At 37.1% G+C, this 22889-nt stretch overlaps 1 protein-coding gene across 5 annotated transcripts in view; it reads left to right on the top strand.

Moving 5' to 3' along the window:
* The first annotated feature begins 742 nt into the window (after positions 1 to 742).
* LOC124305740 (WD repeat-containing protein 48) overlaps positions 743 to 22889 on the top strand; it is a 108937-nt gene continuing 86790 nt past the window's right edge. For all 5 annotated transcript variants that reach the window (XR_006908438.1, XR_006908437.1, XR_006908436.1 and 2 more), the window contains exons 1-7: positions 743 to 930; positions 1130 to 1346; positions 1436 to 1648; positions 6366 to 6661; positions 8125 to 8310; positions 9269 to 9589; positions 10006 to 10108. Coding sequence is in view for 1 of the 5 variants with exons in the window: in XM_046765449.1 (XP_046621405.1) it covers positions 883 to 930; positions 1130 to 1346; positions 1436 to 1648; positions 6366 to 6661; positions 8125 to 8310; positions 9269 to 9589; positions 10006 to 10108 (1384 nt within the window). In the remaining 4 variants the exon portion in view is untranslated. The remainder of the gene's footprint in view (positions 931 to 1129; positions 1347 to 1435; positions 1649 to 6365; positions 6662 to 8124; positions 8311 to 9268; positions 9590 to 10005; positions 10109 to 22889) is intronic.

Genomic DNA, 22889 nt, shown 5'->3' with positions numbered 1-22889 from the left:
ATTTTTGAATTTTGTTAATTATTTATGAGGAGCTAATGAAGTTGTATAAGAAGATTTATATTGTTTACGCTTATAAATTGAGGTAAATTTATTTGCTATTAATTGTATAATCTTGTTTTATGTATTATGCGTTGTGTTTAAAATATTTTGTATTTATATGTATGTTTATAGACGCCTGAAGAAAGCCAAATAAAATGGTCGAAACGTTGCGGAATCAATGATTTGCGTTTATCAATAGTCCAAGTTCCTGTTAATTCCTGTTGTTTGAATAATAATAACAATAATCGATAAAACATACGGACGTTCCGGTCGGATGTTACAGTACAGAGCATAAAATATGTCTAATCCATATAAATTTACACTGATCTCACGTAGGTATCCAATTATGACGTCACGCCACATCCTTCGCAATGACAGGGCGTTCCTTTCCGCCGGATATTTTGTTATATTCATTTTTTTTCAACAAATACAATTCTAAAATCCATTTCTACGCTTTAATTTTTACTTAAATTACATAATGTTAATAATATAGTAATGATCTGATAAAATTTTTTATTATCAGACAACCCTATTCATTTTCGCGATTCAATTTTGAGTCTATCTCGTAATTTGTCCAGAATTGACTGCTAGGACGTCACTTCTGATTGCTTATGAGCGCCTTTCTGGTGACTTGTTGAACCCCGTCGCTTTTCGGTGGTCACTTCTTTAGTTGAAAATCCATACGACATACTTTTCCTTGCCTTTACACTGCGTAGTTTATGCTGATCGTGAGTGGTGAAACGCGATCTAAGCTGAATTCGGTATTTCTCTTCCTATTTTATTAAAAATCGGACCTCTACGGTTTTCGATGTCTTCAAAAAGTGCTTAGGCCAAGTCTGGACAATGGCAGCACACAAGACAGGCGGCCAAAGCGCCCGGAAGAAAGTCCAGGTGAGTACGGATCAGTCCGTATAACCAAAGCTTAGTGAAAACGTAAACAAATCATCATACGAGATGTTAACATGACAGGTTACATTTATCATATATTTGTATGTAACTTCTTGTCCTACACCTTCATTGCTCCTCGCAATGATGTTATTGCGTTACATTGCTCATTATCGAATCTTCCTTTCCTCTGCAACGGTAAAAGGTGTCTATGGTAATTAGAGACGAAGTTGAACGTAAGCATAGAGCTGGCGTAAACTCACTGCAGTATGATCCAGTATCGCACAGACTCTATTCGGCAGGAAGAGACAGTATAATTCGAATATGGAACTGCAAAAATATAAAAGAACCGTACATCCAGTCAATGGAACATCATACTGACTGGGTGAACGACATTGTGTCGTGTTGCGGTGGAAAGAATTGTAAGTCAAAGTGACTTCTTGCCACGTTGTCTTTCTTCTTTGATGCTTTCAAATTCTTTACTCTTATTTTGCTTTATCAATTTTCTCAGTGATATCAGCTAGTTCGGACACAACAGTCAAAGTTTGGAATGCTCACAAAGGCTTTTGTATGTCTACATTGCGTACGCATAAAGATTATGTGAAAGCGCTTGCTTATGCCAAGGACAGAGAACAGGTGGCCAGTGCCGGATTGGACAGAGCAATATTCCTATGGGATGTCAACACTCTCACTGCTCTCACTGCTAGCAACAATACAGTAACCAGTAAGTATGATCACTTGAATCTCGCTCATAGTTCTGCGATTGATGCAACATCTGGCTGCCACAATATTTTTAGGAATATTATGTTTTTAATCTTTATCATTGGTCTTCAAGTTCAAATAAATTAAAATGAACTGAAAGTATTATTTTCGAATTTGCTGGAATCAAAAATAAGTTCAAAAGAACATAAGGTTAAAATTTGTAATGTTAATATAACCACGCATACACAGGAAACCTGACGTCTGTAATGTCAGCAGAACGATGTTGGAAAAATCGATTCTTACAGATACCATAACTAGGTGCTCTTTAGGTGCTAATTAGGTGTCCTATTCAAAAATTAGATGCTCGATTCTATTACCGATAAGAAAGATTCTTCACTCTGAGCTGCTGATCCAATGTCATGCTAGTAGCGCATAGTCTGAAAATGTCCAATATTGGTTATGGTTTTCCATTGTTATGGTAGTCTAAAAATGACTGCGCAAGAGTTAGGTGCCCTTTAACTCGAATTCATTGTCTTAAAAAATGTATTTACTTTTCAAAAAATCGTTAAATAATAGCGGTAGAATAAAAATGGTTGACTCAGGAATTAGGTGCTTTTTAGGTGCTGATTGCCTGATTTAAGAGCTTTTAAATACCAGTGGTGACAATTTCTGATTTTCAATCCTTAGTAAAAAACAAAAAAAAAAAAAAACCATCCTTAAAATTCATTGCAGCGATTTCTTTTTTATGGCAAAATGTTCAGCGATCTAAGAGCTAACCGGACATGAATGATTTGATTTTTGAGATACTGCCCCCTAATAACCCCCTGTTCCAATTTGTTTCCGATCATCAGAAAACTACCCTTCAAATTCATCGCAGCGAATTTTTTTTTTACAGCAACTCACACAACATGCCAGTACTCATCGTTTTGAATTTTGTTTTCTCCTCTCATCGTGATTGGGCGTGGATATATCCATAGGGGTTGTTTCTACGACATTTTTTCCAATGTATTTCAGGAGTTCCTAATTAGTTCCTAATTCTTACATGATCAAAATGATTAAAAAAAATTTTTTTTCTGTGGCGGGGCTAGCTTTTCGGTAAGCTGATCCCCCCACTTTACAAAATGGATTTTCTCGTAACAGAAACGAGCTCAAAAATCGCGGTTTGCGGCATTGTAGAACGCATAAATAGCTCCTTAATCTATGATTTAAAAAAAATTTTTGGAGCATGTGGAGAGGGCAGCTTTTTGGAGGTGTAATCTTTGTATTGTTCTCAAAATAAGCAGGATACCGCGCTCTATCCATATCTGAACCTCAAATTTCTGTACTCCTAAAGGCAACTGAAATATTAAAACTAAAATTTTCAAAAAATCAAAAAAGTTAATAAAAGTCAGAAAAAAGTCATTTTTATGGCGATTTATGAAAATTTGAATGTCTTACTCTAGGTCAAGAAATCAGGACCTATATAGAGGTGCCCGTTCATGCTGGACCTTGAATTGGAAAATTGGTATTTTTTTTGTTTAAGCACCGATTTTGCACAACCTAATAATCGCGCAAGGAGGGAGGTTTGGAATTAGATTAGGGATGGAATGAACCACCCAATCTTCGATTTTCCAAATCATCTGTTGAAATTGAGTATTGTTTCAAAGCCGTTAAAAGAACGGTTTTTCGTCTCCAAATTTGAAATTAAAAATTCGGAAACAATTTCATCTTGTAGGAAATTTTATAGCAAACATGAAAAGTGCTGTACATTTTTATGCTCAGAGCCGTCATTTCGGAATTATTTCAATTAAACTGATGGGAAAACTTTGGATTTGCACTAGCGGAATTTTTTTCATAATTTGCCGTCACATTCAGCCCGGCGCACATCGATATTCTCAAATGTTACATTTTTTGGGAAATACTCAAAAAAAAAAAAAAATGTGATCTTTCATTTGGTCAAATCATTAGTTAAAAGCTGTTTGGATGACTGGTCTAAAACGCATTTTAATCTAAAAAAACGTTTCAAAAGTTGTAAAAATTGAGTTTGAGATTTGCAACTTTTTAACTGAGCTTCAAATGATACTCCAAAGAAATAAGATGATGGATATTGAGATACCTTTATTATTTCGAAATTAAATAATTTAAAAATATCTAAAGAATATTTTTCACTGCAGATTTCTGTGTAAAAAGTTACCCCAAGAAAAAAAATCACCAGCCGGGTGACTTGCTCCTTTAACATGACGATACATTGCATCAGCAAGCTTACGTAAAACTTAATTGCGAATGATATGAAATGTAGCACCTAATTTTTTATAGTATACACAATCAGTACCTAAAGAGCACATAATTCCTGGGTCAACTATTTTTTTCTACCGCCATTATTTGACAACTTTACGAAGTGGAAATACATTTTTTAAGATAATAAATTCAAGCACTTAATTTTTGAACAGAGCACCTGAAGAGCAACTAATTCTTGCATAAAGTAATTTTTTCCATACTCAATATTCCGCGCCTTTAGACTATGTGCTGCCAGGATGACATTCTGTCAGCAGCTCAGAGTGAAAATCCTTTTTTATCGGTAATGGAATCGAGCACCTAATTTTTGAAAAGGACACCTAATTAGCACCTAAAGAGCACCTATTATGGTATCTGTAACGATCAATTTTTCCAATATGGTTCTGCTAACATTACAGACGTCCAGATCGAACACAGGGCAATTTTTATCGACATTTATTCGGATTTGAACAAATTAGATTTTTTAAACATAAATACATATCTGCAACTTTTGAAACTAAAAACCAATTTCAATCTCTAAGACATTGAAATTGCAAAGATGTTGTAATGAATTATTCTGTATCCCACTCATCTGATTTGATTTAGTTTACTGAGGCAAACATGTTGCATCAATATGAGGTTGAAGTTCACAACGCTAATGTAACGATAAGTTTGATGAAAAATCAGTTATTCAAAGAGTTCTGGATTGTTTGAATAATGGGTGGGGATAAAAATGTCGTAAGATCAGAAAATAGAACGATCATAATGTTACGTCTGGTGTTCCACCACGCATCTTTCCTCATCTTCTTCGACCAACTCTACCTGCTAATTCTTCCACATTCCTTATAGTAACATTATAGTCTCCATCCTGTCCTATTTCCATCCAGCCTCACACTACTCATTATCGCCCTCAATTCACTTATTCTATTCCCCACTATTCTGGATTCCAGCACCTTTCGTGTACTCACAATTTTTGTCCTAAAACACTTCTATTTTATTGTTCATCAGATATACTTCAATCCCAACGTTCGTGTAATCGACCTCTATTCCATCCTACATGAAATATACAGTGAAACTTCGTAATAGCAGACATCTTCGGGACTAGTAATATTATCCATTATTGAGGAGTGTTCGCTATTCAGGATAATATTAACGTGTGAATTGTGCTTCTGGAGATTTTTAGACTGTCTCTTGTAAAGCGGAATCCGTTGTTGGGAGGTGTCCGTTAAGAGAAGTTTCACTGTATGCCAATTCCAATATTCAGACAATCCACTTTGTTCAACTATACATTTAAATTCCTCACTATTCCAATAAAGCATTTATACATTCAACCATAAACCTTCCTTGAATCAATTCTTACTCCTTCCTCCATTCTTTTACTCAAGAGCAGTGACGAAATCAGACCCAAAGATACCTGAAACAACATATCGAGTGGGTATAGAAACGTATCGATAGCCGTTCGTCAATACCTCCCCGCTATCCTATAACAACAATATTGGATTTACAAAAACACGAAGATCCATTATTATTTATAGATTTTCAAAATGTTGAAAATCAAAGTGAAAAGATTTTAAAATGTTGAAAGCCAAAGTATGAAATCGTCAGAATGAATGCAAATATAGCAAGCAAAAATAGTATCGTCAGAAGTCTAATGATTCTATATATTATGGTGTACTACTTTACCTCTTTACATTTTGACTTTTCTTTATTTCGATTTTCTACATCTTAAACTTCTATGAATTGGCTTTTCCAGTCTTTGAAAATCTGATATTGTGACTCTTGTATTTTTTGGATGTTCTTACATTTTTATCCCTACTCATTATTGTTGTTCGTTGTTTCTGAAGTACAAGATTTTATATAGAATTACAGAACATACCACACTTTGGAATTACTGTTATAAAAGTAAAGAAGTGAACCTGATGTCTGTCTCCATTATTGGGTATTTTTCAGCAGTAATTCCTAATTTCTAACGCATCAACGCATAAAATTTTCTGACGATCCTGTTTTTTATGCGGCAGACTTAATCTTACATAATGTCAAAAATTGATTGTTTTAATGAAATCGTTTACAAAGTAGTTAGTGCATCTTTTGCAACTTGTAATCTTGCCTTCATCATTTTTGTGACTAGTTACACTTGCTTCATTGTTTTTCAACCTCTTATTTCAGCTGCTGAGCTCTCTCGATTATCAATATTCATTTATGATGATATTAATCACAATGGGAATTTGTATGCTGAATATCTAGCCTTTATATTTACTAATATTGGAAACCGTCTGCTTATTATTTAATCAATAATTGAATCTCAGTGTTTTTAAAAGTAAAGAAAAAGTGTTGTAAAATGCAATATGTTGAAGTAGGGAAAACGCGTAATTTTGGGTTGGGAAATGGGAGGAAAATTTGGAGAGTGTTTAAAACAAAATTGAGGGCCACTCTGTAACTTACATAAGAAAAATCATATATAGATGTACACGTACTTTATTTTACAGCATCCTCGTTAACTGGAAATAAGGACTCTATTTACAGCCTGGCGATGAATCCTTCTGGGACTGTGATAGTCAGTGGCAGTACCGAGAAAGTGTTGCGTGTCTGGGATCCCAGGTCATGTGCAAAATTGATGAAGCTCAGGGGGCATGCGGATAATATTAAAGCTTTGGTGTTAAACAAAGATGGTACTCAATGTCTCTCTGCAAGCTCAGACGGTACCATAAAATTATGGTCTCTTGGCCAACAGTGGTGCATACAAACTTTCAGGGTACACACGGAAGGCGTTTGGGCTTTACTAGTACGTATTGTATTTCAACTCAGATTATCATTATCCTACTTGAGAATTTCATGAATTCTGCTAAAATTGTAAATATTAAACTCCTTTAGGTGTTTTTTTATCAAGTATCAAATTTACAAAAAACATCCATTATTTGATTTGTTTTCATGAAAAATCAACTGTCAATAATAAATGCTCTCAGTATGATTCACACATAATTTAACACGAGAATGCGTGATCAATCTTGAATCACCGAATTTCGTGCTAAAAACAAAGAATCATTTTATAATTAAATTTTCCACTAGAAATATGGAATTATGTTAAAATCAAATTTCCCACTAGAATCATTAAATTGTTTCTAAATTGCTAAATTTCCCAATGAAGACGCTAATTTACCTAAGAATCACTAGATTTTTTGCTGACCTTGGTAAATGAATAAGTCTTGACGAAAACCTTCCAAAACAACTAAATATTGCGTGAAAATAACTGAATTAATGATACTACACATTCTGGCCGTTTGGTTCAGTTGCACCTTATGTTTTAGAGAGTGAGGTCATATCAAACATAAATTTGCAACTAAAAACACTGGATTTGCTACGTCTTATTTTTGCATAAAAATTGTATAACCCAATTTTCATAGCATGATATTGAGAATTTCGCATTATCCAAGAACTCTTATGCAGAAATATTAAGGTGGTGCCCTGTTGGATTTCGATATTGATGTATGTATCTCCAAATATCGAGGTCCATATATCTCAAACACGAAAAGGGCTTGACAGCACTATTCTATATATAATTCTGAACAAAACCATTCCAAACTATTTTCATTTGAGGCCGAAAAAAAGAAATAGCGAGGATTCTACAAAATCGCAATAGTAAATTTTGCAGAATTCATGTCATTTCTTTATTTCTGCGTCACACGAAAGTGCTTTGGAGTATTTTTGTTCAGGATTGTGTATAGAATGGGGCTGTTAAGGTTTTTTTCGCGTTTAGAATGCGTGGACTTCGATATTTAGATATATACGATAACGTCGAAATCAACTAGGGTACCCCTGCAAGGGGGGTATTCATACCAATCATTTCCTTTGTACTATTTCGCAAAATGAAATCCTTTGGCGGTATGGAATAATCATTCCTTTTAAAAATGATACATTTGCTGGCCAAGGATATCAGATCATCATGCCACATAGTGTGGCATTTACGTTAAAATAGCCAAAAAAATTAAGACAAATATGTGAAACACACTTTGAAAAGTTACGAAAAGTATTTCAAGCTTTTCTAAGCGTATACTCGATATAACTATAATAACTATAAAAAAAAAAATTTTACACGAAATTAGGAAATCTGAAACATTTCTTGTAATTCTACGAACCTTTTCAAAGACCCTGAATTTATTTGATATCCCTTCAGAATCAAAAGTGTCAAATGTTTATATCATCCCTCTACTGAATTTCTATTGACTGAATCTTAATACACAAATTTAGGCCACGGATACATTCAGTCATGTGATATCTGGAGGAAGAGATAGAAAAGTAATAATGACAGAGCTGAGAGCAACTGAGAAATGTACTGTTATATGTGAGGAAAATGCTCCGATCCTTAAAATGGCTATGACGCCCGATCAGACCAGCTTGTGGGTAGCAACAAGTGAATCTACCATAAATAATTGGGTATGTGAAGAGGAAAAACCTTATTTTGACCGATTCCTCATTTTCCCAATTAGCTTTTTAAGTTGAAAATTTCAACCTGGTTGCAAATTGCATGTGTTGTAGATATTATTCAGTTTAATATACTTTTATACTTAATATACTTATAAATACACTACGAGATGAAAATCTTCCATTTTTTAGGTAAAAATTTCAACTTTTCCTGTCAAGAAAAAAAAAAAATATCAATTAATGTGTTTTTGGTAAAAATCTATGATGCTTCCGAACGTGAAATCCATTTTGCGGTAAATCTTTATGAACTGCTAAGGAACATGATTGTTGGCCTTTCGAGTTCTGTAGATTCGAACGCCCAAAAAATAAGTTTATTTTTTTTTCTTGAACAGTAGATATTTTGAAGTAGGTATATTCTACAATTGTTTGAGCGGTTTGAAAATAACAGCGATTTTGAATTTTGCAAGTTCATCGTAGGAAAAATAAAAAATAGATTTATTTTTGGTCTAAAAAAGTAGCAATTTTTTGTATGTTCTGAAATTTTTAGTGGAATTAAAGTAGGATTATAATTGAGTCCGTAATTCCCCTAATATAAAATATATTCAGAAAATGCTAAATCCCTGGAATATTCGTACCAATCCTATTATGATGCCATGTTCATGCCACTCAAAATTTTAGCATACATTGAAGAATGTCTACTTTTTCGCGCAATGAAATGTAAACAAATGAAAATTCAAAGACAAAAGATCCAGTTTAAAAACGTGATAAAATTGATCAACGCGTTTTTTGTAACCGTTAAGGCCAAAAAATGCAGGGATTTTCATAGCATCGTGCAGGCTACAACAAAGTCAAATTGCAACCCACTAAAAATAGTAATCCTACAAAGGTAGACGAAAGGTTGCAGATCGGTTCGTTTATAACTGTGCGGAAGTTGAGACTTTTTATTTTCACATTTCTTTTTGATATGCAGACAATTACTCAAAAAGACTGGCAGTGTGGTGACTATTGCGAAGACGCAATGGGGAACGGAGGTGGTTTGAGGACTATGGGACCACGTAACTCGGACCCTGCACAAAAAATTATAGGTGGTGCTGCAGTTAGGCATTGTCATGTATTAAATGACAGAAGACACGTTTTGACTCGGGACACTGAGGAGAATGTGGCGCTTTATGATGTCTTGAAAGCTGTCAAAGTCGTTGATCTTGGACGAGTAGACTTTGAGCAGGAAGTGAAGAAGAGAAATAAGACTGTATATGTCCCTAACTGGTTCAATGTCGACCTCAAAACCGGGGTCAGTTGCTATTCCCATTATTACCTGCATATTCGTCCAGAATAAAATTTTACTTTGTATAGTGACAGTGATTTATTGTCGTTTAGTAACCAAAACTATCGTACTGTTTGACAAATTTGATCAAAGTTTCCTGTGCCCTGACGCTGAGCGACTATCGTAGTTTGTGAACAGATACTAATAATACTCTTTTAGCTTCAAAGAATATCAAATTACTTAGATTTTGGCTCGGAAATTGAAATGAAAAAATATTCGGCATGCATTCATTTGACAAGTCTCTTATTTTTGGTTTCACTGCCTGTCGAATTTCAGTTGTCTGATGAATGATCCGTATCTTGTTTTGTTCGATAAATCATTACTGATCATTGTTTAAATCCGTTTTATCGCATTTACTGCAAGATTTTTATTGTCGTTTATAGATGCTGACAATACACTTGGGCCAGGACGAAAATGACTGTTTTTCTGCATGGGTGTCTGCAAAAGAAACGAACTTGGCTGACAACGATGCTGTTGACCAAAAAGGTACAAAATATTGTTGAATTCAAAATTCCGTGTCATTGGTATGTTGACATTTTTAGGCTTCAATTTTTTATATTCAAGTTGTACATTACGCTGTCGAGTGTCACGGCAACTGAGATATGATAGAAGAAATTTGTCTTCAACTATTGGTTTGCGATCAAGACTATCAATTAAATTCGTAACAACTTTTACTTTAATTTATGCACCTTGAAATATTAATCTACACCCAATTGGAATTGAATTTTCGACACTTAATTTTTTTTCCATTCTAATCATTTCAATGAAGGTCGGTAACTGTCTAGTTCCGCTTTTCAACTAAAGCTTACATCTATGATTTATATCTGATTGTTTCTGATCTTTTTTCGGTTTTTAACTCTTAAGACTTCAAATTTTTACGAACCTGAAGATAGTATGGTAAACGTATCGAAATATTTTTAGAAAATTCGCCAATTTACAATTTGACAATAACTTTGAAGGTGTTGAATTTGTTTTGGTTTATTACAACGTAGTGAATTTTATACCATCCCGATATTGGGAAATAACAATTTTTCGTTAAAAGGCATCGCTCATCAATGCTAAAAATTTCAACGTCAACCATTTTTTTTATACCGATTTGACATTCTGCTTATGGCTTACTCTCGGTTATATAAAACTTTGAATTCTTGAAAATCTTGAAAAGGGACAGACTCTAATACAAAATTCATCACTTTTCATCTATTTTCACTGTTGTTAAAAACCCCGATTTTTTAATGGGTGTAGTTTTTCGAAGACAGCAATTTTTGAAGTTCGTAACATGAAGTTAAAAAAACTTTCGTTTTAAATCGCTATTCTAAAACTTGAACTTTATATGATACATACTCGGATAATTGAAAGATGCTGGACCTCAACGATAACGTGCCGGGAGTCACGCTGACTGTTAAATGTCATATACACCCAGACACAGCAGTTGAATCTATAGTTTGCTTAGTGTGCAAAGAATTGTGGATCAAAAGTGACTTCGTAAGATTGCTACCAAAAGAAATGAGATCTTAGAATATGGGAGACGAGAGTATGGAATGTGTGACTTCTTAGTGTGCGAAAAATTGTGGTTCAAATGTGACTTCGTAAGGTTGCTATCAAAAGAAACGAGATTTCGGAATATATGATGCTCATCTGGACATGACCTCCAAGTGTCAACAGGGAGATACTGATAATTATTCCTTACGTGATTCGTTCATTACTAAAGCAGTGCTTGCATATTACGTAAATATGTACCGTTACCTAAACCAGTCAAGAGCCAAATATAAAAAAGTCATACCAAGATAACATGCAAGTAAAAGAGAACAGCAAAGACGGTGTGAAAGATGGGAATGTTACTTTCGAGACTGAACCGCCAAAAATACTGTATTGGCCCGAATACAATTAGACCCCAAATTTTTTACCTCTGATTCAGGACTTTTTTTGGATCCGAATGTAGGTCAAATTTCAGAAGCAAACTACCTATTATCACAGGTGGATATTTATTTATAATATTGCAGTTTTTTTTAGAATATACTACATATTACTACATAAATTGAACTTGAGTCAAACAAAATTAGACATGGTTTTAGGTACATTTCTATCAGCAGAGTTTTCATCGGTGTCCTTCCCAGTTGCTGAGGCTTTGACAGAGCTCTTCTCGGTCATTGAACTTTTGTTTTCTGGGATGGGAGCATCTTCATTTTCCCAGAGCACGTCATCTTCAGTTCCATCCATTTCGTTGCTTATGCAGTATTTTTTGAAGCCTGCGACGATAGTTTCACTTTTAATAGAATCAGATTGCCAGGCAGTTTTTATCTATTACAACAATAAAGGAACAAACGGTTTCCATATTTTTCCAGTCCGTGTAAGAGTCCAAGATCTGCTTCCAAGCATCCAGTTCGTATAACCCTTCAGCTTGCCTTTGAAGGGTTTGTTCACCATTGTCCAGGACTTGTAACTGACAAGTAAACTGCCTGAGGTTCCCCCTCCCCCCGATTTCGACAATTTGAACATATGTTCAAATAAAAAACATTGAAAGAAATCGGAAAGTTAACATGGAATGGTTTGTATACCATTGAAGAAATTAAAGTTACCACCACTATCAAGGTATTCACCCCTTTAAACCGTTCTTCCGCCGATAAAAAGAAATACGTATCGCTTATATTTTGATGGAGAATAACATATCCTCAAATGGTCGAAATCGGGGGGGGGGGGGGGGGGGGGGGGAGCACCTCAGGCAGTTTCCTTGTGAGACAAAATGCCTCCTGAGATGATGATTAAATCTGACTTTAAATTTTGGATTTGACTTTTTACGGTGACAGTTGTGTGCCCACGGAAAGCATCTCGAACAAACATTACCCTCCAACTCAGCAGAGCGGCAGGTCGCTTATCCCATACCACTCTCAGCCAGTCTTGCACTAGATCTTCAGACATCCACCTATTGTCTTGGCAGCGAACGTATATTTCAAGTGGTAGCGTTTCTTTCGGTACCGTTTGCGTTTTGGTACAACGTGCGGTGGAAGTTTAGTGCTGTCAGTTAGCACCACCAACATTACAATTATCCTTAATTTCTTACTTCCAGAGCTTTTGATGAGTACGCTCTTTGCACCTCTGACCGTCGTATTTGATGGCATATCAAAATATACTGGTGTCTAGTCAGCACTAACCATTTGGCCAAGTAGATAGTTGTACTCTTTCCTTAATTTTAATACAAATCGCTGGTACTTGACTACGTTTTTTTTCGAAATCATTGGCTAGGCACTGGGCGAGAGGTGTTCTTTACCGTACAGTTAAACCGTGTCTTCTCATCATACACTTACACCATCCCATACTAGTTTTAAACCGCATTCGTGGAATACTCATGGAACTATTTCCAATCCCTTGAATTGTATAACTCCGCACGTAATTGCCAAACCTTGCATTCTTTTTTCGCGCACAAAGGCTGCGACTCGATTATCCAATTCTGTATAGAAATCCGGCAGAAGCCGGATCTATGTGCTCTAAAACAGTCGCATACATTTTTTCTATTATATCGTATTTTAACACGGCTCGGCAATTGTTGGTGTTTTCGGCTTCCCGCACAACCATTAGTTTGAAGTTCGCATTATAACTATGACGAACTTTTTTTTGTACCTGATTTGTCTGTGAAACCCGAGACTTCACTCTATATGCACTCCGAACATTGATTTTTCACAATTCTCAATTATTACACGCGTGAAATATCAAATTAACAACTTGTTTACCCCGACTTCAGACTGATGCTTCGAAAAATTGAAGTTTGAATCTTCGATCTTCGAGATTGGGCACGCGCACTGCGCGAATATGCGTAGCATTGCTAAAATATTAGGATTATCGATCGATAACGAAGTTTTCAGTTGATAATGCTAATTCTCTACAAAGTCCCGAATATAAGTCTAGTACGGTTTTTGAGGGTAAGATCTCTTACCAAAAACCACGACTTATATTCAGACCAATATAGTAATTTCCAGATGAAGTTATATGACAAATTAAAAAGCAAAAATAGTCTATTGATTGAAAAATTTAACACTAACAGAAACATCGCATTTTCTCAGGTTGTGAAATCTGGCAATATAAGCAAGCAAAGGTATAATGGACAATAGCTTTAATCAAGTTAACATACCCTCTATGATTATAGAGTGTAGTTAAAAAGATAATATAGATAATGTTGAGAAGGAAATAAAGAAAAAAATCATTGCTAAAACACCTGTAATTGCTACATACAAAAAAGTGAATAAGAATAAAATCATTTTGAAATGCCTTGGTGGAAACGAAATTAAGAACCTCATGGAACAGCAGTGATCAATGAATAGTATAAGGTCACGATCGACAAGCAGAAGAGTCCTTTAATAAAAGTTATAGGAATTAATGCAGATTTCGATTATAAAAATGACTCATTAGAAAAGGAAATCATCGAGAGAAAAAAGTTTTATGATCTGCAAGATAAATTAAGAATGCCGAATGTCCAAAGTACTAGGAAGCTGAACACAAAGTCGCACACGGGAACCCTTGAAGTAAACAGAGAAGTATATTCTGTCTTCATGAACACAAAAAGAATATACGTAGGATGGCAAAGTTGTAGAATAGTAGATGAATTTAATCTAAACAGATGTTTTAAATGCTGCGGCTATATCGACTTTTCTAAAAAGCACCATAGTGCAGGTAAGTGTTACAAGTGTGCTTGTGACCACGGCGAAAGTAACTGTAACAGTAGCATAATTAACTACGTGGTTTATCTCCCTGTAAATGAAAAGTATAACTTAGGCTTGAGCACGAGTCATAAATGTACTGAAGGGGAAAAATGTGGCTCCTATTTATGATTTTTGACAAAAGTGATCAAAGAGACGGATTACCCATATAATAAACCCCTAGGAAGACATATGAGTTTATTGTGTGGAAACCTACCTGTGTTGCCACACGATCGGTATTGGCTTATCGCCTCGTTCTCGGGCCTAGGATTGCCAGGTAAGCCTAGAGAATTTCGAGGCTTACCACGAGATAAGTTATTCAATCAGGTGGATTAATTGTCAGGTCGTCTTTTGTTTATTGCGAATAAAGTAAAGATTAAAAAATGGACACGCAGGAAATATAACGTAAGCATCGGTGTGGCTTGAGGATAAAGACAGCCTGGTGAAAAACCACGCGTAAGATGTGTAAGACAAAGCAACTTATGCGGACGACTCGTAGTCCACGTTATCAGCGGTGGTGCATCTCAGCTGACGATCATGAGGAACCTGGCTTACTTTGAATGTACGTCTGGGATTTCCCATGACAAGTTGATATACCAACAAGGGTAGCAGGAAAAGTGAAGACGCTAGCAACAAAAATCCTAAAAATAGCCGTGACAAGTAATCTGGCTCAATTTCATATTGTCGAGGGTTCAGTCATAGATGGTAAATTGTTTAGAAAAGCTACCAATCAGGCAGTCACGATTATGTGATGAAGAAGCTGGTGAAGGTGGTATTGCTCTAATTAAAGAACTCATATTTAATAACATTGATTATCTTAATAAAAATATTATCTAAGTAAAAGAAATCTCGATCATGTATCCGAATATTAGAAGTTTGAACTGCAATTTTGGACAAATGTTGATGCTACTTCAAAGCTTGAACCAAATCATTTGTGGGTGCAAGTCGTCGGAATTGTGGAAACGTTCATTGGAAAATGAAAAGATGACCTTGGCAGACGTACTAGACATCGTGCAAGTGCTCGATGGCACAAGCCAAGTTGACGAGTAGGGAATCGGTCACAAGGATTTCTAACAAGTCGCCAGGGATGGCTAGAGATCAGAATAAAAGTTTTAAATGCTTCGGATGCGGTCGTTCAGGTCACATGACAAGTGACAAATTTGTCCAGCTAGGGATAAAAAATGTGCGAAGTGCAAGAAGAGAGGTCGCTACGCGATTGTCTGTAAAACGGAAAAGACGTCTAAAAACAAAGTAGAGCGGCAAAAGAAACCGAATAACCAAAACAAATAGAAGTCGGATCAAGTCAAGATGGTCGAAGCGAGGACGAGGGGCTAGTCACTCTCGATGTATGTATAGTCGCTTCTTACTACCTTATCTAACTTATTTGCTGGTGACGAGTACCGATGAGTATCGACGAGTCTTTAGATGGATAAGGCAAATAAGTTAAATAAGACAGTAAGACGCGAGTATTCTCGAGAGTGACTAGCCCCTTGGGCCAGGACAACAGCGCGGTGGACTACGCGTTCACACTGACGGCGTGGGATTCAATCAATAATGTGATCGAGAAGACAGATTCCGCTGAAGTAGGTGGAATATCAATGGCCATCGTAGTCGATTCGGCATCAGCGTGAAATATTATAAGTCATGATACGTGGCAATGGTGCAGAAAGCAAGGTATAAGTTGCGTTTCGGCAATAAGGTCTGATAGAATAGTTTTTGCATACGGTCGAAAGACAATCTTCAACTCGGGGAGAGTTTCATTGTTCTCTTAAAGTGGGGAAATACGAAGTCAAAGTTGAGTTGCTAGTAGTCCATGATTCAACAAAATCTGTGACGAGTTATAAAACGGTAGTTGAGCTACAGGTAACACAAATCGGGACAGAACTTCAAGTATATAGCATTAGAGAAGTCGATGATAAATTGTTTAACGGCATTGGCAAAGAGAAGTGAATTCGAACATGTTTTTGGTGAATAGAAAAATTAACGACGGTGCCAGGAATCGAACCTGGTATCTAGAAATGCTTTGCGGGAGACTTACTCCACTAGACCACCTTCGGCACAACAGCCGCCCCCGAAGCTCCGCGCCAGGACGTCGTATGCGTACCTCAATCATGTGAACTCTAAATCCAGGGGTAATTACTACTCGAGCAAGGACAGCTCCTGCGACGACCTTGGAAGAGCGAGGATCGAGGTCCTCCTAGACCGCGGTACAGAGGGGCTGCAGGCGGCCTCGACGTCGATAGTGCCGGACCCTGGTAGCAGGGGGTACCTCCACCATCGCCTGCCGTGATCAAAGGCCTTCAAATAATGATAATAATAATAACGACGACGACGACGACGACGACGACGACGACGACGACAATAATAATAATAATAATAATAATGATAATCTATAATTTTTCGATACGATTAATGCTTATTTTATTTTTTGGTGAACTTTTTTTCATTTTCGGAAATTTTTCTTCGTTTTCTGGAAACTTTTTTTCATTTTCTGAAAGCTTTTTTTTGTTTTCTAGAAACTTTTTTTACGTGTTAATTAAATAGGAAAAATGTTTTCGGGAAAACTTTTTTTACGTGCTAATTAAATGGGAAAAATGTTTTCGGAAAACTTTTTTTCGTTTTCTGAACACTTTTTTTCATTTTCTGAAAACTTTTTTTCGTTTTCTGGAAACTTTTTTTCATTTTCTGAAAACTTTTTTTACGTGTTAATCAAATGGGAAAAAAGTTTTCGGAAAACTTTTTTTCGTTTTCTGGAAACTTTTTTCCATTTTCGGAAAACTTTTTTTCGTGGTAAACGAATAAATATGAATAATTGTTCAATATATTAATAATAAATAAATAAATAATTGATGAATACATGAATTTACATGGTATTCGAATTTTAAAACTTCGATCTGCTCAATATCGTATTGCTGGCGAAACGTCTCTGCTTCATGAAGTATTGCCCTGGGTATCAAACGCATATATTTACAACGGTTCTATGCCCTCGGTTCCAGCCTACGGCTAGTTTATTGCGGGGCTGCAGCACACCCTCCAAGTTCTGGTGCCCGTTTGCCCAGGTATCGGTTGCATATTACCGTCATGTCAACTCATGATCAATTTTTCAGTACATTGGGGCTAACCTCGCGTTTTTTACTACGTATTAAACACTGTGAGGTTGATCAACTCTTGGTAAGCCCCTCAGACGGTTCTTATAATCATTAAACGTGATGTTATTTATCGTTGCAGTTTTCGCATCCCTTGACACGTTTGCTCACTTTGATAATGTTGATATGTATCGTTTCGTCTTCAACCGTGGTGGTAAATGTGTATAGTTTCGCACGGATCTATCGTATTGTTGAAGAATTATCTCTGTTTGATGATGGGGTTGTCCTTACAGCAGTTCTATGCCCTCAGTTCTATCCTATGGTCAGTTTATTGTGGGGGTGGTGGTAACCCCCTCAAGGTATTGCGTCTGTTTGTCCAGGTACCAGTTGCATATTACAGTCTTGCCAACTCAACGTCAATTTTTCAGTACAATGGGACTAACTTCATGTTTTTTACTACGTATTAGGCATTGTGGTATGGACCAACTCTTTGTAAGCCTCCCCATGCGATGCTTATAATCGTTAAACGTGACGGTTTTCAACGTTGCACTTTTGGCATCCTTGACACGCTTACCCACTTTAACACCGTTGTCACATTTTTGTTTCATCCTCATCCGTGGTGGGGGGAAAGATGCGGCTGCTGCTATGAAATCTGTACTGACTCAGAGCCGTATACCTGCACATCTATACGTTGATCAATGCAAAGAATTTCACAACAGAAAATTGAAAGCCCTCAGAATGCAGCACAATATCAACATGTATTTGACACTCAGCAACTTAAAGGCGTCGATATGCGAATGTTTTAGTCGAACATTGAAAAAATAAAATGTGGATGCGGTTTACTCTCCTAGGATTTCACAAGTAGATTAATATTTTGGGTTGATTCAATGAAGTCCTACAATAGCACCAAGCATCGCACGATTCGAATAAAACTTACAGGATGTTAGCACGGAGAATGAAAAACAGCTGTATCGTAGCGTGTACAAGCCTCGGCAAATCAAACGAAGTGATCGAGCGCGGAAATTCAGTGTAGGCGATCGAGTTCGAATCAGCAAGTACAAGAATATATTCGGAAAAGGCTATACACCCAATTGAACGACTGAAATATTCACCGTGAGTGAGGTGAAAAATACCAATCCACCCACCTACAAACTTACCGATTATCAAGATCATCCCATCGAGGGGGGCTTCTATGAGGAAGAGCTCACCAAAGTGAAATATCCCAATGCTACCTTGTGGGGAAAGTATTACGCAAACGGATGAATCTGTTCTATGTGAAGTGGTTGGGTTTTGATAATTCGCATAATAGTTGGATAAATAAAACAGACATGTAACATAATTTGTATGTATTTTCCGAATTACAATAAAAGATTTTGAATATACAAATATTTCCACATTTTATCTCCTTTGTACGCACATGTGCCATACTCTGTACTACGAAAATAACAACAACAACAACAACAACAACAACAACAACAACAACAACAACAACAACAACAACAACAACAACAACAACAACAACAGCAACAATAATAATGATGATAATATGCCATACGATTTTTACACATTTTATTTTTTGGAAAACTTATTTTCATTTTCTGAAAACGTTTTTTTATTTTCTGAAAACTTTTCTCGTGGCAAACGAATAAATATAAATAATTGCTCGATATATTAATAATAATAAATAAGTAATTGTTAAGTATTTGAATTCACATTTTTAAATCCATTAAATATCGTATTGATGGTGAAACGTTTCCGCCCGATGGTGGGTCGTCCGAGGCGTCAAACATCAAATATTTACATCAATTTTACGTCTACAGTTTTATCATATAGCTATTGGGAGGCTGGGACAAACCTCCAAGGTACGGTGTCGGTCTGTCCAGGTATCAATTGCCGCTTGTCATCCTGCCAACTCAGAGCCAATTTTTTTTCTACGATCGTGCTTACTTCGTGTTTTTTGCTGCGTATTAAACACTGTGGAAGAGTCAACTCTTGGTAAGCCGTCAGACAGCGCTTATAATCATCAAACGTGGTGCTATTTATCGATGAATTTCTTACACCCTTGGCGCGCTTACTCACTTTCACGCCACTGTCATATTTTTCCCCATCCTCACCCATCGTAGTGAATGTGTACAGCTTTGCTCGCAGTCCCACAAACTTTGTCATAATTTTACCATTATTTTCATCCTTCATTAGCCCTAGTTGTTTTTTGTTTTTAAGGGGAATACCATACACATTGTCGGGAGGATAGTCAGAGGTATCAAACATTGTATCTACATCACGTTTGATGATATCGTAGATATTAGGCACATTGAATTGATAAATAAGGCTGTCTGTGTCGGTATACATCAATGTGGCTTGTTTATTCGAAAAGTTGGTTTTAATATAATTATAGTGGAAATCGTAGAGAAAGATTTTTGACAGATCTAGAATTGATGCGCCGACGTAAATAGGTTTGGCGAAGTGAACTTTGACACGATTCATTTCAATGATAACCATATCAGTGCCAAATACGGTGCAGCTGTGAAAGTTTGCTCGGGCAATAAGCGTCCTCGCACCACCTCTTCCCTCCCATTTTGTGACCAATTTGACATCTTAATGATTTCGCACATTCTCCATAGTCTTCCGAACACAGCGTTATTCATGAGTTTGTAAAAGTTTTTCTCAAATTCATTCCTAGACCGCTTACGCATGTCTGTGTTGAGAGTGATGTAAGGCTCAAGCCATGGAGATTGTGCAAACTTTAAAATTCTGTGCGCTTTCGTTAATTTCAATCCTAAACTCAAACACTGTTTCAAATTTCTATAGTGCAATATATACTTTGTTTTGGGGTGAAGGGTGGTCGCGAGTTTGGCATTTTTACTACCTGGAGGAGTAAAATGTTCGGGGCAAAGAGGTAAGTCTTTGTGATCCTCGTGGAGTTCCACAGAATAGTCCAAATCTACCTCCAGAAAGTAACCGATCGACGAATCGTCCGGATGGCTTGTTATATCGATGTGCTGATACTCCCACTCGAACGAACCGATTGGCAAATGCACGCTCATAGCTGCACCGTACAGATTATTCCCGTCAAAATACGTGAAATACGATTCCGCTTTGTTTGGATCAAAATCTGTTCTCATGAATCTGTTATTGGCCCGAGCGTGTCGATTAGAACATTGTGCTACGCCGCCTCAAATGGTTCTTTTAGTAAATAACAACATTTCAGGGTTGTCTAAAAGTTGCAAATTTACATTAGTATGCTTGAGCATCGCGTCAAAAGCAAGTCCCGGTACAGCGTAGTAGTGCAACGGATCCAAATCGTATGTTTTGAAGCAGCTAGCGCGGAAATTTTCGAAAATATCGGCAAGCAAAAGAACATCGGTCCTCAAATATAAATCTGAATAGTCCCCCAATGACTCTAAATGGAATTCCTCCCAAACAGTTTTCGTGTGCTCGTAATCGGTGTCTGAAATATTTGCATCGCAGAGGTGCGAGTAGAAATGCTTCTTTGCAGGTAATCGCGTTTCATCGAGTTTCCCCCAACAATCGACGTATTCATAGGGAAAAACGCGTTTGCGGGTCATCAAACTGAACTGAGTCGGGTTATTATAAAATTTACGTGTTATGCGTTTATCGGTATCGGTCAAATATGTGGAAAGTTTATTGATGCTGCTAGCCATAAATCGAAACGAATCGATGAATCTCAAGTGCATCATTGTTTCATCGACGCGTTTCGTGAAGGATATATATTTTTCCTTATTTATGGGTAGCAGTGTAATTTTACCGGGGAAAGTTGACGCGAGGGATTTTATTAAAAAGTGAGAATCGTAACCGGACAAATTGTGGAAAACTTTCGGAATTGTGTGCGACTCTCTGAAATTCAAATTACACCGATTATGAGCAGGACCACGATATTTACCCGTGAAGTGACAGTGATCGTAACACTTTTTCTCCTCAGGGGTAAACGGTTTTTCGCAAATATAACAATTTTTTGCGCGCATGTGACGATCGCGTTACACTTGGGTAAGAGACTTCATCGGAATTATGTTTTTGATGCGTGACTCTACTTGAATTGATAAATCCATAAGCTGTTTCATAAACCAATCTATGCAATCGACACCGCGTTTACCGTGAAACTCCGATAAAGTCTCATCGTACGCGCAATGTATATTGTACGCTACACTGTGCGGGACATGCTTTTGAATTTCACAAGTCTTACGAGTTTCAAATTCATCTACAGGTTCAGGGTTTAATATACATTCGAGATCGGCGTATACGACAAATGGAACGGTGCCTTTGTTTTGAAAATTGGAAAATACGAAATCTTTACACTTGGGAAATTCCATGCATACTTTATTTAGCATAATACAATCTTGTCGATGATTGTCGTAGGCATGTTTCACGGTAAAGTGGCACAAACAATTGTCACATAAAAACAGTCGACCATCATGATCAGACAATTGTTTGCTCACCAATCGGGAAAGATTTTTAATCCAAGCAAAGTAGAATCTTGGTGCAAACTCACCAGTCATATCGTCTTCCGGATTACTCTCAACCATTAGAAGATGGATCGTGTCAATGTTTACGCTATGCAAATTTTTACTCAAATAAATTGGCACGATGACGCTTTTATTTGATTCTGCACGATGCGAAAAAGTTTGAGATTTTATTCCATATACGTTGATTCGCAAATTATTCAATCTCTCAAGCTTTTTTACATCATGTCGAGTAGCAGGGAATTTGATACCTGTACAGTCCAACTCGGAAATATAGCGACGATAGTTGTGAGTCTTATCGGTGTGGGTGTTGACCGGGTGGAGGGCTGCTGTGACGGACCAGAGGAGGCATCCTTCGTCCTCGTTCATCACGTTCACCACCGCTCTCTTCCGTTGAATGTCTTGGGGCAGCTCGATGAATGTTGAAGCCCCCGCGGCGAGAGGCTGGTAGCGATTGATATTTACAGCGATGTTGAGGATCTCAATCATACTCCAGCCGGAATCACGTTGCTCGAAATCTTCCACCTTTGATAGCAGATCACCCCGTGCACGTGTAAACCAACCATTTATATCGCTCGATGGGAGAAGAATCGCCACGTTGGAGGTGTTGAAACTCTTAACTTCGGTAGAGATCTTTTCGTGCTTGACATTTTCGAATTTGCATGATAATATGAGCCTAACCTTCACATTTCCTTCCTCGCGCAGTATCAGCTCCAACTTCTCGGTGACGACGCGCTGCACATCGTTCAGAAAGACGTCCAAATTTTTTTGACGGAGATTTGTCACAACCCCCGTTCTGATTCGGCTGGCAAAAGCACTATCCACGTCGTCCCATTGTACACCCGCAGGAGTACCGATATTTCCACCCGTCACCACTACGCACTGCTGCAACTGCTTGATCTTCGTCACCCAAGATTGCAGGAGTGCGATCATATCATGCGAAAATACGGATCATGTTGGATCCGTATTTTCGCACCAACGGTTGTTCCTCGTTGCATGGAAATATCGCGCAGAA

This window comes from Neodiprion virginianus, chromosome 5 (genome assembly GCF_021901495.1).
Source record: "Neodiprion virginianus isolate iyNeoVirg1 chromosome 5, iyNeoVirg1.1, whole genome shotgun sequence".
In the NCBI taxonomy this organism is placed as follows: domain Eukaryota; kingdom Metazoa; phylum Arthropoda; class Insecta; order Hymenoptera; family Diprionidae; genus Neodiprion; species Neodiprion virginianus.
This window is presented reverse-complemented; position numbering and strand designations above follow the sequence as displayed.